Raw genomic sequence first — 14049 nt, 5'->3', positions numbered from 1 at the left:
TCTCATATACAAGAGGTTTTTGTCGACGCATAACCACCAGTGTCTCGGTTGTACAAAAATAGGGAGGGAGTCGCGAGTGTAGAGAAATTCTAGAGTCCCGACACTCAACCACGTGTTTGTACAAACCCTAGTCACAAAAAAAATTTACACGTTCACCCGGCCCCACTTTTTGTCACCGCCCTCTCACACCGCACCCACAGCCCACCACATCCGGTGGCCTCACACAAGAAGCTATGTAGCTGTACAGACGTGTTCCAAAGGTCACACGTATATTTTCTGCATTTGAAAGGCAGCTTTCACAAGTTTGGGGTTGGTGTGACCAAAATGCAGGAAATCCCAACAAGAAAGGTTATCAAAATTCTTGCCTAATACTCTTGATTAGCATAAATACAGTCGATTAAAGGAAAGCAAAATTTGTTGTATCAAATTCCTTACAAATACAAAATCATTTCCTGTGATCCGACAAGACTCTTGTATTACTGAATCCATGTCACAAAGAAATTCTTTCGGTAGTGTGACAATATTACAAGAACAACGCCATTGGAGATTCAAGGCCTCCGAAAAAAGGGCTATCGGAAAAGAAAAATCATCTGGAACTACAAATTAGAATACCGACCGGAACCAGATCCTTTCCTTCGCCGCCGTCGTTTCTGTCGGATTCTCCAAAAGCTCAAAAATACCAGAAGACCTATACATAGCAGCCAAGTAATTTAAAAGTAAATGACTATCCGAAAAACCAAAAGAAAAAACATGTATATGCTTCTTTTCAGGAATTGGAGGACTAAATGATCACTTACCAGTTACAAGAATGATCGCAGGAACAAGCCAATGAGTAGGAACTAACACAGGCATGTCAAGCTGCAGGAAGGATTACAGGAAACTTTCAGCATCATGTAACCGTGTGATAGTATGTTGTGACAGTAAAAGGAAGAGCGGAAAATATCGTTTTCTAACCATTCTGGCTTACCTCGTCCCCATAGAACAGGCCCAAGTATCCCAAAGGATCATTTCTACTTTCCACACTCAATTTGGTACGTTTCGAATTGGAAGTATCGGCTGTAGAATTTAAACCTCTATCCAAGTCAACCACGGAATAACCCGGTAATCTTCTGTTTGTTCCCCTGACCTGTGAACTGTAACCTTTTGTTCCCCAGATTTCAAACACGGAGTCACTCCCACACATCAATTCCTTTCCCACAACAGAAGAATATGTAGAGAAATTCACATCAGTTCTACGAGACGGTAATTGGTTCTCTGCTATATGTAAAGGTGAACTTTGTTTAACCGAGTTTGAGAAAAGCACGGGGTCTTTGATGTTTCCACCGGTGAACTCTAATATTTTCCTCAAGAGCCAATAACAATTTGTCACCATATGACTGCTGTCCAAACAGTTAGAGTCTCCATAGACTACAACACGACCTTCGCCCACCTCAACAAGACCAAGAATAGGAGAATCTGCCTGCATTGATCAACAGGCATCATAATTACTATCACATATGAATCATGATTGACTTCAATTATTAAAAAAGTAGGGAAAAAATGAATTAAGTAGCCTTTGAGCTCACCGTGGTCATCTCAGGAGTCCGAAGTATATTTTGAGTGGCCCCACTCTCAGAGCTATCCATGAAAGGGAACTTGTGCACATAACCACCTCGTGGAAACCTCACAATATTCGTTCCAGATGCATATCGACTATGCTCACCATTAATAGAAAAATCACCATTCAGAATCTTATCTCCAAATGCAATCCCAAACGGAGCTAAAAGGTCATTCAATGCTGGAACATTTGCGCCACCAGTGACTGGAGTCCACCAGCTCCGTGTGTTATCATCAAAGAATCTCATCTTCACCATTGTGTCCACATTATACCATTCAGAAAACACCACTAATCCCAGTCCAGAATTAAGAACATCATCTCGCAGCTTTTCAATCTCCTCCTGAAAGTACTCTTCTTCAAGATCTACAAGAAGAAGTGTACCATACCGGAGAGCATCAAAGCAAGTAAATGGCGAACCTAGTGTTTCAACATAATACCCAGCGTCTCGTAACATGTTGAACATAATGTGAAAATTCGTATGCAGGTGATCCCCATGCCAGTCAAGAATGTCATTACGAACATCCAAAGAATCTCTAGGGATATAACCTGGAGGGTATTTAATGCTGTGAAACTGATCCCACAAAACTCGTTTCGATCTTGGTGGAGTTGGGACAATATTCAATTTCAACTGAAGCACACAAGTACTAATCCGAATATCCGTCTCTCCTAGAGCTGGAGGACTATACACCCTAAGAGTAACATTGCCTCCAATCTCTCCAGAAAATTGTGCACCTTCTTCCTTAATTTGCATGTGAAGAGCTAAATAACCAGTCCAAGGCCAAATAACTTCAGAATAAGTAAAGTGAATGCTCAAAAGATTCCCTACATCATCCGAAGGATGCCATGTGGGTGGACTTTCAACGTAGCCTATTACACCCATTCCATTTAGAATGGTAGCATTAAAGATAACAGGCATGGCACCTGCATACAGGGGCTGACGACAGAAGGGCCAAGAGTAAGGGCAATCTGTATAATCTAGAGTGCTAGGGAAGATGCTGGCACGAGGTTGGTAGCTCTTGAGGATTTCGTATGATTCTAACCTGACCAAAAAGTAAAAAAGTAGATTAAAAAACCATAAATGTCAATGCTGGATATTAAGGCAAAAAGCAAGGGGACTATAATTCAGAACTTACAGATCAACCCTGCCTGCACCCTGCTCATACATATTCGGACCAGAAAGCTTTGCAGCACCCTCAACCAGTGCTTGTTTCATGCTTGCTGGATTTAAAATATCCTTCCTATTGCTCACAGGGATAACACTGACAAGAAGACATACCATACCAGCAACCACAGGACTTGCCACACTTGTGCCCGATAAGCTTTTACAGCCTGTACTGATCTTGGATCCCATGATGTCCCGTCCATATGCAACGACATCTGGCTTCACCCGACCATAACTGTATGAAGAAAACTCAAATAGTTCATGCTTTGCACATTCAATGTTATAACAAAGATAGCTTGTACAGCTAAAAGAATAACAAATGATTGGATATGTCTCAAGATCAGTTAAAAACCTTTGGGAAGGAAAAAATAAAGCAATCACAATACGCAGTACGGAAGAAAAGATAAGATTACCCATGAGGCATCTCCCATGTACTCATGCCACGTGACGAGAAAGAAGCAATGTGATCACTGTAGTCAATGCCACCAACGCCAATGACATCACTTTGGTCTGCTGGATTGTTCAGAGTTCCGTAAAGCGGTCCGTCATTTCCAATTGCCGAAACCATAATTATGTTGTTTGCCGTTAATTCCCAAACCTGGTGAGGAAATCAGCAGCAAAAAGCTAAGCAAAATACGTTTCATGACTCAAAAGCAAAAGTATAGTATATGCCCACAATTGTCTGAATGCAATCATTGATGAAGATCAAAAGCCACCACACTAGAGTTCTTTATGCAATATGGAAAACAACAAAGAAGCCTTACCTTCTCTACAAATGGGAGGTCCAAGTAATCAGGTCCACCTATACTGAGATTTAGCACATCCATATTGGTCGCAATTGCATAGTTGAATGCGTCAAGGAACCATGATGTGTATGATACCTGCAATAAGCTGAATACAAGCTTCTCATAATTTTTCTAAATTTGATTAACCAAATGAAACAACATGAAGCCAAGTATTTCAAATTATAGCTTGGCTTGTATATCATAGGCCGAATACAAAGTTTACTGAATCTCGCCTCCAAATCACTTCGTCCAAAACGATATCTTATAAAGTAATATTAATGAATCAACAATGCGTATATGTGCAACGCAAAAACACACTTCACCCACCTATGGGATAAAACGTGAAATATGAACGTAACTTTGTATTTTTCCCTTGGTATGCTATTCTATTCTAGTCATAATGTCATGCCAATAATTCTCCCATTGTCCGATGTCATTACCTGTGCATCTGTAAACACACGAAAAGCATAAATCTCTGTGTCAGGAGCAAAACCGAGACACTCAGCATCTACACCAGCAATAACACCAGCAACAAATGTTCCATGCCCAAGGTTGTCATTCAAAGTATCTTCATTTGTCCAGTTTGTGCGCTCCTGTATAATTGCTCAAAATTTAAAACCAGTATAACACCGTGAAATTTTATTGGAATCAAACAAACTTGTATTAGGGTAAATAATGCCGATTAACCGACTGAAAAAACACACAAGGGAAAAAGACTCCAACCTCTTTTCCCCTAGGAAATTACCTTGATATTACGAAAATGCGGGTGATCTGCTCGAATTCCAGTGTCAAAGATGGCCATTTTAACTTTTGCACCAGCATATCCTTTTTCCCAAAGGGACTCCGCCCCAAACATTGAAGTAACTTGAGATCTCTGCAAGAATAAAATTGACCTAAGAGGGTGAGTTAAGGATAAAACATTAGGGAATTCTCCAAGAATCAAACAAACGAGGAACACAGCTGGAACTGTCTCAAAACTTAATTCCAAAACTGCCTGTTTTCGAGACACATAAAGAATGGTGTCTCCATGTCAATATACAAGTTTCTTTGAAAAAAAAAAAAAAAAAACAAAGTAATGCATTCAATACGTCCTGCAATTATCGAGTTAGAAATCAAAACATGTGCTCTTGGTAGTTTATAAGCTTACACTACAAAACAAAAACAGACCAAAACTCCATTTCGTTTTTGGAATCTTTTACACCCACGAAAACCCAATTAGGAAACACTTCTAACTTACTCAAACTAATACGATAAACAATGATTAATAAACATCAAAATCCCAACTTCAAGTTTCTTACTTTTTCCTAAACTTAACACAAAATCCCCAAAACCCACCTGAGACATGAGCCGCCTTCTCCAGCTAACCGAATAATTACTTGCGGCCGAGTAAAATGCATCCCCGTCGGCTTCACTGAACGACATCGCCGTCAAAATCTTACCCGGCCGCTTCTCCCCATCGACAAAAGCCCCAACTTTGTCCCTCTTTCCCTCAGCAAGCAAACCCCTCCCATACCTCACATCCGCATTCACATCCTTCACCATTCCCAAGCTCCAAATTTCTGAAACCACCGTCTCTCTCGACGATTCTTCAATCCAAACCAAACCGAAATCCGTCGGGTACTTCTTCGCCGGGTTGTTCCTCTCGATCCAATCCCACCCATCGGATCGCACACTCGATTTCAAATACTCTCGGAGCTCCTCCGCCCTCCTGTATTCCACGAATCGAACGACGTAGTTTTGGCGGTTTGTCTCGGAACGCGACGAATTTGGGGGAAGGTTTACGATTAGGGTTGGGGAATTTTGGGGTTTGAAGCGGAGGAGAGAGCTGGAGATGGAAATGGAAACGGCGATGACGACGAAGAGAAGAGAAAGTGATGAAGTAGCGGCGCGAGGAGGAGCGGTCATGGTGACGGCGGTGCTATGGAGATTGGCGGAGCTGAGGATTCATTGATTTGGCGGGAAAGGTCCCGCATCGGAGAAAGAGAATGCCGGTCGGTCCGGAGTCTCTGTTTTTTTGGTCAAAACGGAGAGTCTCTGTTAATCTTCAGTTTAACTTGTCTTGTTTCTTTGTACTTTGTCTACTATACGTAAATAATAAAGATTTTATTATCAATAATTTAATTTCTTTTCATACCACATCTGGCCACCAAGTTCTACTATTTGTTGAACGGCCCATCAAATTTTTTTTTTTTGGTCGAATGGACCTTCACTTTTGATCCTTATGATTTGGTATTCACTTGTAGTTCAAGGCCACATTCAAAATTTCGTCTAATTGCTTGATTAAAATAAAGAGTTAATCTCAGTTTACTATTATGAAGTTTCGTGGTTTTCAATATTTGGTACATAAAGTTTTTTTCGTTCCAGAATCATACGACAAGTCTTAATTTTGAGAGAATCTCATACATCCGTTAAGTTGGTTGTTAAGTCTGTCGTTGATTGATTACGTAGTGCCCACGTGGACAATGATTGGGGGTCACGTGTCAATACATACCAAAGTTGAAAACCACAAAACTTGAGGGGTAATAAGCTGAGATTTACCCTAAAAAAATATGTTTTTCAAATTGAAGGGTATTAATGAATATTTCAGATATCTATTTACTCATTTCTTTTATTTTGACATTACTCTGAAATTTAGCCTATTTATTTTCTGTTGTTAGTGTAAACGCTGCGTTTCGACTACAACGGCTCCGCATACCGCCGCATCCATTTCCAAACGCTATCTGCAAAAAGAGCAAAATCCACTCAAAAGCTTGAAGGTTTGTAAATGGCGCGAGCGGTAATCCTACCCTCGCAAACCAGTACCCAGACCTTACTTTTTGCCATTCCCCGAATACGCCTAACGACATGGAAACTTCCGTTCATGTCCCGCCAAGTTCTCTGCAAGTGCTCGTCAGCCCAAGCAGCCCCGGCCGCCGCAGTCGTCGACATGGCCAAGTACAAGGAAGCTTTCGCAAGACGAATGGCCATGGCCGGCCTCAAACCCCACCACCGCCTCGGTCTGTAATTACTTTTTTCTCCCTGTTCTCTTCAAATTATTATCTTGCTTTTTTTCATTTTATGGGCTCGATGTCGCTTGTTTTGCTCTCCAAAATTCAGTGTTATCTGGGATTTCTTTTGTATGAAGCACTTCTACTTATAAGTGCTGCCGCTAGAAGTTCTTTTATTATAAACATGTAGAGATTTGTGTTCAAAATTAAAGTGCTTTTTGGCATTTGGCACAGAGCACGTGCTTCTCCCGAAGCTGCTTCTATGACCGAGAAGCGCTTTTGAGCTTTCCTGTCAAACGTAATTAGAAGTTCTTTTGGCCACTAGAAATCACTTTTATCCATTTCAGAAGTAATCGCAAACTGGCCCTTTGATTGTTTTTTGAAATAATAGGGGTCTTATTTTGCTTGTTTTGTTGCTTGTAATCTGTAGCTATTGGAGTTTCTGGAGGTCCAGACAGCATGGCCTTGTGCGTTTTATCTGCCCACTGGAAAGCTCAAGACTTTAGTGCGAAATGTGACAATGGTGGCTTCATTGACGGGCTTTTAGCAATAATTGTGGATCATGGGCTGCGCCCTGAGAGCAAAGAGGAGGCCAACACTGTCTCCAATCGGGTCTCGAAAATGGGTACTTTTGGTTGTTGCTGCTGATATGTTGTTTTGGTGCCTTCGGTTTTAACACAGTGAATTCTGTTAAAGATTTTCGGTACAAGAAAGATAAGCCAATTTGAACTTTGTGTAGGAATCAGAAGTTGCATTGCCTGCTGTGATTGGCCAGATGGTCACCCAAAACAAGGTCACTTGCAAGAAGCAGCCCGTGACATGAGGTGTCTTACGGTTCATTACATTTGTGGTTTAACTGGATGATGGAAAATAGTTCATTTACGATTTTGTTAAAATTGGGTTTTGAATGTCAGGTACGAAATGTTTCAGAACATCTGCATCCAGAACCGGATTGGTGTGTTACTTATTGCACATCATGCTGATGACCAGGTTTGTCCAACAACCGTTTAGTCTACCTTTCATTCTGTTGCCGTATCTGTGTTTGCACAATTGTGTGAGGCATTTACAAGTTACTTGTTTTAAAAAAGAGGTTAAAACTACTAGTTTCAAAAATGAAAGTATCTATCAGCTTATGCTATAGTGGTTATGGTATTATTCCTCGTCCGTATTGATTTCAACTTTCCGGGCTTGTTCCAGGCTGAGTTATTTGTTCTCAGACTATCTCGCAATAGCAGTGTTCTTGGACTTGCTGGTATGCCTTTCACATCTCAAATTTTCTCTACGCATACCCATTCTTGTGCCGAAGTTTCCAGAAACCATGGTATTCTTGTTGTACGTCCACTCTTGGATCTTGTGAAAGAAGATATGTACAAGGTTGGTGCTACAGAGCTAGGCATGTATCTATTGATTATACATTTTTCTCGAATTTGTATTTTGAACCAATTTGACTTATTTTCTTGCACAATTTCTGAAGATATGTGAAGGAAGTAATCAGGTCTGGGTGGAAGATCCAACGAATCAAAGCCAGTTATATGCTCGTAACAGAATTCGATTATTCTTAAAGGACTCAACATGTGAGTTATATAATAATTCTCAATTGTTTCTCCGTGCAAAAGTTCCATGGCCACGTTTCTTGTTTGTAAACACGCGTTCATACTATTAATGTCTTTTCCTTTTCTTTTCCTTCCAGGTGCTTTCAGGTCGGAGCTACAAGCAGTTATTGCTGCCTGTCGCAAAATACGCAGATACGTTGATCATATTTGCAGTAATTTGATAAGTCAAGCAGTGACTTTTACGGATGTAAGCATCATTGGAGTGTTCGTATGTTTAACTGTTTCTACCTTCTGATGACTGAGAGCTATTGTAGCCAACTTTTCGTTTGACAATGGTGTAAAGATTTCGGAATACGTTTAAGAAATTTATTTGATACTGCTGCCTGCAGCTCGGATATGCTGTTATTGATTTGGAGATTCTTAACCAATCGGAAATCGAGGACATACGCATGACAAAGTTTATTGCTTTGGTTTTGAAGGTACATCAGATATTACCATACATGTTGTTCGTTGTTATTGTTAGAAACGTATATTCTTTTGATGAATTTATGTTCATGCCGTTTCCAGTTCATCTCACAAAGGAACAGGCCAATTAGAGGTAGCACTTCAAAATTGCTTTTGAATTACATGCGTACTTTACCATGCAAGGTACGTCTGCTTTCTCATTGATACTTACCAACTTGATGTGCATCACAATTCACGGATGTAAAACTACTTCAGTCAGTGTGCAAATGAGTATATGTTATTTAGCAACATGAGAGTTAGCTTTCATAATATGTTTCAACAGCTGTATCTGCTATTACTTTTGGTCTCATTGAAATATCATTCTGTTTTACCTCTTCTGCAGACCTCCTTTACTGCAGCTGGCTGCTACATTTCTCCGGCCCCTGGTTCTAGAGGCATGAAAGCTCTAGTTTGTGTTTCTGTCGATAGTCCTCTACCTTTGAAAATGGGACTATCCCGCTTACACTTTCAGGTTGAACAGGAACTCAGTACTCCAGATGAGATAGAGCAAATTATATCAGATAGCAAATCGTATGCAGATTCGTTGGTTCCAAATAAATCAGATGTACATTTCTTGGAAGGAAATCCTGAATCAATTCTAACCGGAGCCAGGAAACTCGGTATGATTAGCGAGTCAACCCATACAAATATCCTTTTATTGCACCAGGAAGAGATTAAGAATTTCAAGTCTAGTAAAGTCGCAGCTGACTACAAGTCAGAGCATGGAGTCAAATCTGCTAGTACATCACGGAGCGAACAACTTCAACCTGGGCAAATATGTTGCTTCATGGACCGATTCTTTGTCATGTGGAATTTGAGTGAGGAAGATACTGACGATGCAACTTCCGAGGAAGCAAATCTTGACAGGGTTTTGGAGGCAGAAAGTCGCTCCTGTTGTTGCAGATCTTGTGGTTTTGGTCATGACACGGTAGTTGAGGTGCGCAACATGATTGAACCTGATTGGCTGTATCTTGCCAACTTGTCAAAGTGTCAGACCTCGGAAAACTTTCAAGAACAAAGACATTCTCTCGATAACGGGCTAGAGCAAACAGAAGAGAAGACGAACAAGTGTCTAGATTATGCAAGGCTCTCGGCACAAAGAGCTCTTGTATCCCTGAGGTCCATCCCTCTCGCTGCAAGAAGAGGCTTGCCTGTCCTAGTCAACGGTGAAGGACCACTGCTAAGCATCCCAGTAAGTTTTGGTATATCCAAATTCTAAAAGGATAGCCTCTTAGTTTTCGTATATTTATTATGGCGGTCTGTAGTTGCGTAACGAGTAACAACCTTCATCTTGCTTTCAGAGCATTGGCTTCAAACACTGCCCACGCTTAGCAACAACTGCAACATTCAAGCCGAAAGTACCACTTGGCGGAGGTCATACTTCCTTCATCTAGTCATCCAGTCGCTGTACTTTCCAATTCAGCCCCATGTTGGAGTCAATATATGACCCCAGCAAGCTTCAAACCCCAATTTTTGTACTGCATTTAGATATGTTGCAATTTGCATGGTTGGCTTACATGTATTTTACCCCAGCAAGCTTCAAACCCAAAATTTCCATTGGGGAAACATTTTGTACGCTAAAAAAAGTATTTCTTGAGTCAATATACGATGCGTAAATCTACTTATGAAGAAGAATACAGAGAAAAAGGCAGGAAACTGAAAAATTAAACTGTGTTTTTCATTTCATTGTAAAAGTGTTATTGAACACACTCCCACAACCCCAATGTCGAAAACCAGCGGTCGATGGTCACAGGAGGGTTCATGATGCTTTCTGTCTTAAGCACATACTTTTCTCCATCTTGCACTACTCTAAACCAAAGAAGTGAAGGAAAAGAATAGAAAATTGGTGGACATCATAATTTTCCCTGACCTCCTCGTTCCTTAAACGAAGTAAAAGATGTGAACCACTGCTTCCAAGCAGCATCCTTTTGCTGCTCGACCCATGACAAAAAGGCGCTGTCTAACAGGCAGAACATATTTACATAGAGGAGTTGGTACCTCACAGGAACATATCGGAAATTCGCAATCTGAACAATTGGCCACACACCACCCTCCAAAGCAAGGGCTGGTAGGAAATCTCTCTTCAAATCTTCCTTCACTTGAACAGAATTCTTGCCCGTGGAAAATCCCATGTAAGTGAAAAACACCAACAAATCCAAGGGGCCAAAGATAAGGCCATCCATCGCCACTTTAGCAGCAACAAACCGCACTGACTTAGGTTGTAGGTGAAGCTTCAGCTTTATAAACTTGTCCAGGCCTTCGTACCTATAAGCAAGCAACGTTATACCTTTTCATTTTATTTGTATATAACATACAGGTGGCAGACAGATCAGATCAGGTGACCTGGAGGGAAAAGACACGATTAGGTAAAACAAACCAGAAATGCCCAACTGGTCCAACAAAGGCAAACCCAAATGTGCTTGTGATGGCTACGCGTTTCCAGTTAACTTTGAAGTCTGCGTCTCTATCCTGTGACATGAAGTATAGATTTTCATTATATGAGCAGAGAAAGTAGTTGATGGACAAAATACTAATACTATTTCACCGCACACAATAACTTGAACTGAAGCAAACAACAAACACCAAAAACGACTAGAATTAAAAATCATTTAGGTTCCGGTCCAAATTTCAGCTGCATCCTTTGATTTTAAGTCCAACGGTTAACAAAGTTTGGGAACAAATAAGTGGAGAGAAAAAGGGCATCAAGGGTTTGTAGTTACACTCTACGTTATAGAACCGTATAAAAGGAGCCACATTGGAAACCCATACTCATGATCACACATGCACAGGCATTACCACGCACCCACACCAGGATCTATTTCAGGGGTACCTGAACTCCTTAGTTCATTTTTTTCATTTTGAAAGACTCGGTTACCGAAACTGAAAAATATCTTTCCTGCACATAATAAAAGTAGTTCCTTGACTTCCAATCAACAGGGAGACAAATGTATTAAGGAGCATGTACATTATGCACTATCTGAGCAAGAGAACTCTATCAAATAGTAATACAATGTCTTATTCTGTAATGAACCAAGTTCCACTGCGGCTGAAAAGCAAAATAAAGAAGAAGAAAAATGAATCGAACAAGGCTCCTCTATGTAGTTATTACTCAAAGAAGGTGTGAGCAAATACCATGGGTTGAATTATGATGCATTTCTATTACATAATTTTGTCAAGGACATGGTCATAGCTAAAAATAAAGGCTTATTCATCATGAAACAATCAGCTCCTGTTGTGATGACATCCGTTTTCTGTAACGGCATTCATCTATTTGAGTGAAATACAATTTGGCCATTACAGAAAATCCACCACAAGTTGATAGCCAGTCAATCATTCCCTTATCTACACTCCATAGTATCCTTATTCAGGGTGATAAGTGATACCTTGTAAAACTGGTGAAAGTATCGAGTTCTATGAGAATCGAAACAGACCCATAATCAATGCTGTCTAATTCTGAAGACAGATTCATGAGTTCAAACAAACAATTAATCTACTTCTAAACAAAAAAAGTTAATGATTTCGAGCAAATAACATGAAACTTCACTTCCATGGAAGCTAAACAAGTAAATAACAATTCAACAAAGCAATGCAAATTACCCAACTTTTCCGAAAAACCCAACTCAAAAGGAGAAATTTACAGCTACCCAGTTCCCGAAAACAAGAAATTGAATCGAAGAAATGAAATTACGGGTTCCGGTTGCAAAATTAGGGGGGAAAAAAAAACCAACTCACAGAAAGTTGAAGGCGCTTTCTTGCGTTGGAGTGAGTGACGTACTGGGCGGCAATGTCGCCGACGCCCCAGAGGACGCCGGAGCTGATGACCTGGGTTTTGAGTGGGTGGAAGGAGAGGCAGTTCTGGTACCATTTCCAGAGCTTCAACATCATGTGCGGTGGCTGCGACTCTGTGCTCTGTGTCCGTGGGAGTGCGGAGAGGCGGCAAACGGTGGATGAAGTTGGTGGTCTTATTTTATATGAAGGTATGAGCTTTAGTTGGTAAGCCTGATTAAATAAAATAATATCGTTATTTAGTATTATAATTTAGTAGTACTCTTTTAAGAAGTTTTATATTTGATTTTTGACAAAAACAAATTAAATCACATTATTACTCTTCATTAAGATATAAGATAATATCTTTTGTTTCAAAAAAATATATATTATCTAAATATATAATCTAATCTCATCTTCTTGATTTTGTAAACCTTGGAGCGAGGGAGAGTCTTTTGTTTGGGGTTTGATTTATTTTTGCTAATAGTGATTTCTTTGACTTGCCAATATTAAAATCGAATTTTGATAAAAATTGAAGGGAAAAAAAATTATATAAATATACTACCATTGAATCAACATAACCTTCTAAGACCAAACCTAATTCTGGGCTAAATGCTATTTTTTAGGTTTTATTTCCCCCCTCTCAAATATAACTCAACTTATACTAAATGTGTGGGTTAAAAGGTAAAAGTCAAACAAAAGCTAAATTCCTCTTAGGATTTGGCCCAGAAAATCGTGTGGGCACCACCAGCGAGACCCCATCCACATAGACATGTCTTCCAGGATTTATTGAATTCAACGGTTGAGATCGAATATAATCAAATCTAACGGCTCAAATTTATGTCCAACGGTTAAATAATTAAAAAAAATTATTTAACTCAAAATTCACCGAAATGTAGTAATTTTTTAATATTTATATGAAATTAAATTATGATAGTGTACATAATTTTAAAAAAAAAATTACTTTAAAAGAAAAAATTAACCTAAATTTATTGTTTAATAATCTTAGGCTAAAAAATTTAGGCCAAAAGGATTGGAGCAAAAAAACTGTTTCTAAGCTAAAACCTAAACTTTATGGGCTAAAAATGTTAGGTTTTAGCCCAAGGATTGGGGATGGTCTAAGAGAGCAACTTACATAGTAAGACTGTAAGAGTATACGAGTACTTTTGACACGGAACACCGAGAAAAATAATATATGTTGTTAAAAGTTTGATACTCTAGTCTAACTTCACATTCTTGTCTAAATTACTACAAGCCATTTTAATGGTAGTGAACAATAATATGATACTCTAAACTACTCCAATTAACGAGAAAAATGGCGCACACAACCTAGATAAGTAAGCTTTCACCTCTTCTCTTTGGTTATAGGTATTGATTTTGATTTGATATTTGTTAAGAGTTAGATGGGGATACTTGAGTTAAGCGTCAATCAATCTCTCTTCCCCTAAAAATCTTGCAGACAAGGAGGAGGTCTTAGAAAATAGACAATGAAAAATGACCACGTAGGTTTCAACTCAAGTGGTACAAAATAATGTCCAAAAAGAAAAAGAAAAAACTACGAAAGGAAGATAATATTGTGGTCCTTGTAATTTCAACCACTAAATAAATAAATTATAAATTTCTAATATATTTGTCCATGCTTTAAGATCCTCAAAATTTTATCCAGAATTTCTCACTAATATTTGTGGATAAGAAT

The 14049-nt window shown here is 39.4% G+C and overlaps 3 protein-coding genes across 4 annotated transcripts; 1 reads left to right on the top strand and 2 right to left on the bottom strand.

The window, feature by feature from the left end:
- Nucleotides 1–382: 382 nt before the first annotated feature.
- LOC137732952 (subtilisin-like protease SBT6.1) lies at nucleotides 383–5602 on the bottom strand. 2 transcript variants are annotated; one of them, XM_068472187.1, is made up of 10 exons: nucleotides 4880–5602; nucleotides 4290–4418; nucleotides 3985–4137; nucleotides 3524–3640; nucleotides 3173–3357; nucleotides 2731–2994; nucleotides 1566–2637; nucleotides 968–1459; nucleotides 798–858; nucleotides 383–688 (listed from the first exon to the last, which is right to left on the bottom strand). In XM_068472187.1, exons 1-10 carry the CDS (start codon nucleotides 5447–5449, stop codon nucleotides 597–599), a joined length of 3135 nt encoding a protein of 1044 aa, XP_068328288.1. In that variant the 5' UTR covers nucleotides 5450–5602; the 3' UTR covers nucleotides 383–596. The 2 variants fall into 2 exon arrangements, with proteins under 2 accessions (XP_068328288.1, XP_068328290.1); XM_068472189.1 differs by lacking the exon at nucleotides 4880–5602 and having other exon boundaries at nucleotides 3524–3650.
- Nucleotides 5603–6232: 630 nt separating this feature from the next.
- Nucleotides 6233–10190, top strand: LOC137738644 (uncharacterized). The gene is made up of 11 exons (XM_068478123.1): nucleotides 6233–6540; nucleotides 6962–7156; nucleotides 7271–7355; nucleotides 7446–7521; nucleotides 7729–7905; nucleotides 8006–8105; nucleotides 8222–8331; nucleotides 8474–8563; nucleotides 8652–8732; nucleotides 8932–9780; nucleotides 9890–10190. Exons 1-11 carry the CDS (start codon nucleotides 6309–6311, stop codon nucleotides 9980–9982), a joined length of 2088 nt encoding a protein of 695 aa, XP_068334224.1. The 5' UTR covers nucleotides 6233–6308; the 3' UTR covers nucleotides 9983–10190.
- Nucleotides 10191–10245: 55 nt separating this feature from the next.
- LOC137738653 (uncharacterized) lies at nucleotides 10246–12549 on the bottom strand. Its single transcript, XM_068478133.1, has 3 exons — nucleotides 12321–12549; nucleotides 10966–11057; nucleotides 10246–10853 (listed from the first exon to the last, which is right to left on the bottom strand). Exons 1-3 carry the CDS (start codon nucleotides 12471–12473, stop codon nucleotides 10442–10444), a joined length of 657 nt encoding a protein of 218 aa, XP_068334234.1. The 5' UTR covers nucleotides 12474–12549; the 3' UTR covers nucleotides 10246–10441.
- Nucleotides 12550–14049: the final 1500 nt, after the last annotated feature.

The sequence above is a fragment of the Pyrus communis genome, chromosome 1 (assembly GCF_963583255.1).
Source record: "Pyrus communis chromosome 1, drPyrComm1.1, whole genome shotgun sequence".
NCBI classification, from domain to species: domain Eukaryota; kingdom Viridiplantae; phylum Streptophyta; class Magnoliopsida; order Rosales; family Rosaceae; genus Pyrus; species Pyrus communis.
This window is presented reverse-complemented; position numbering and strand designations above follow the sequence as displayed.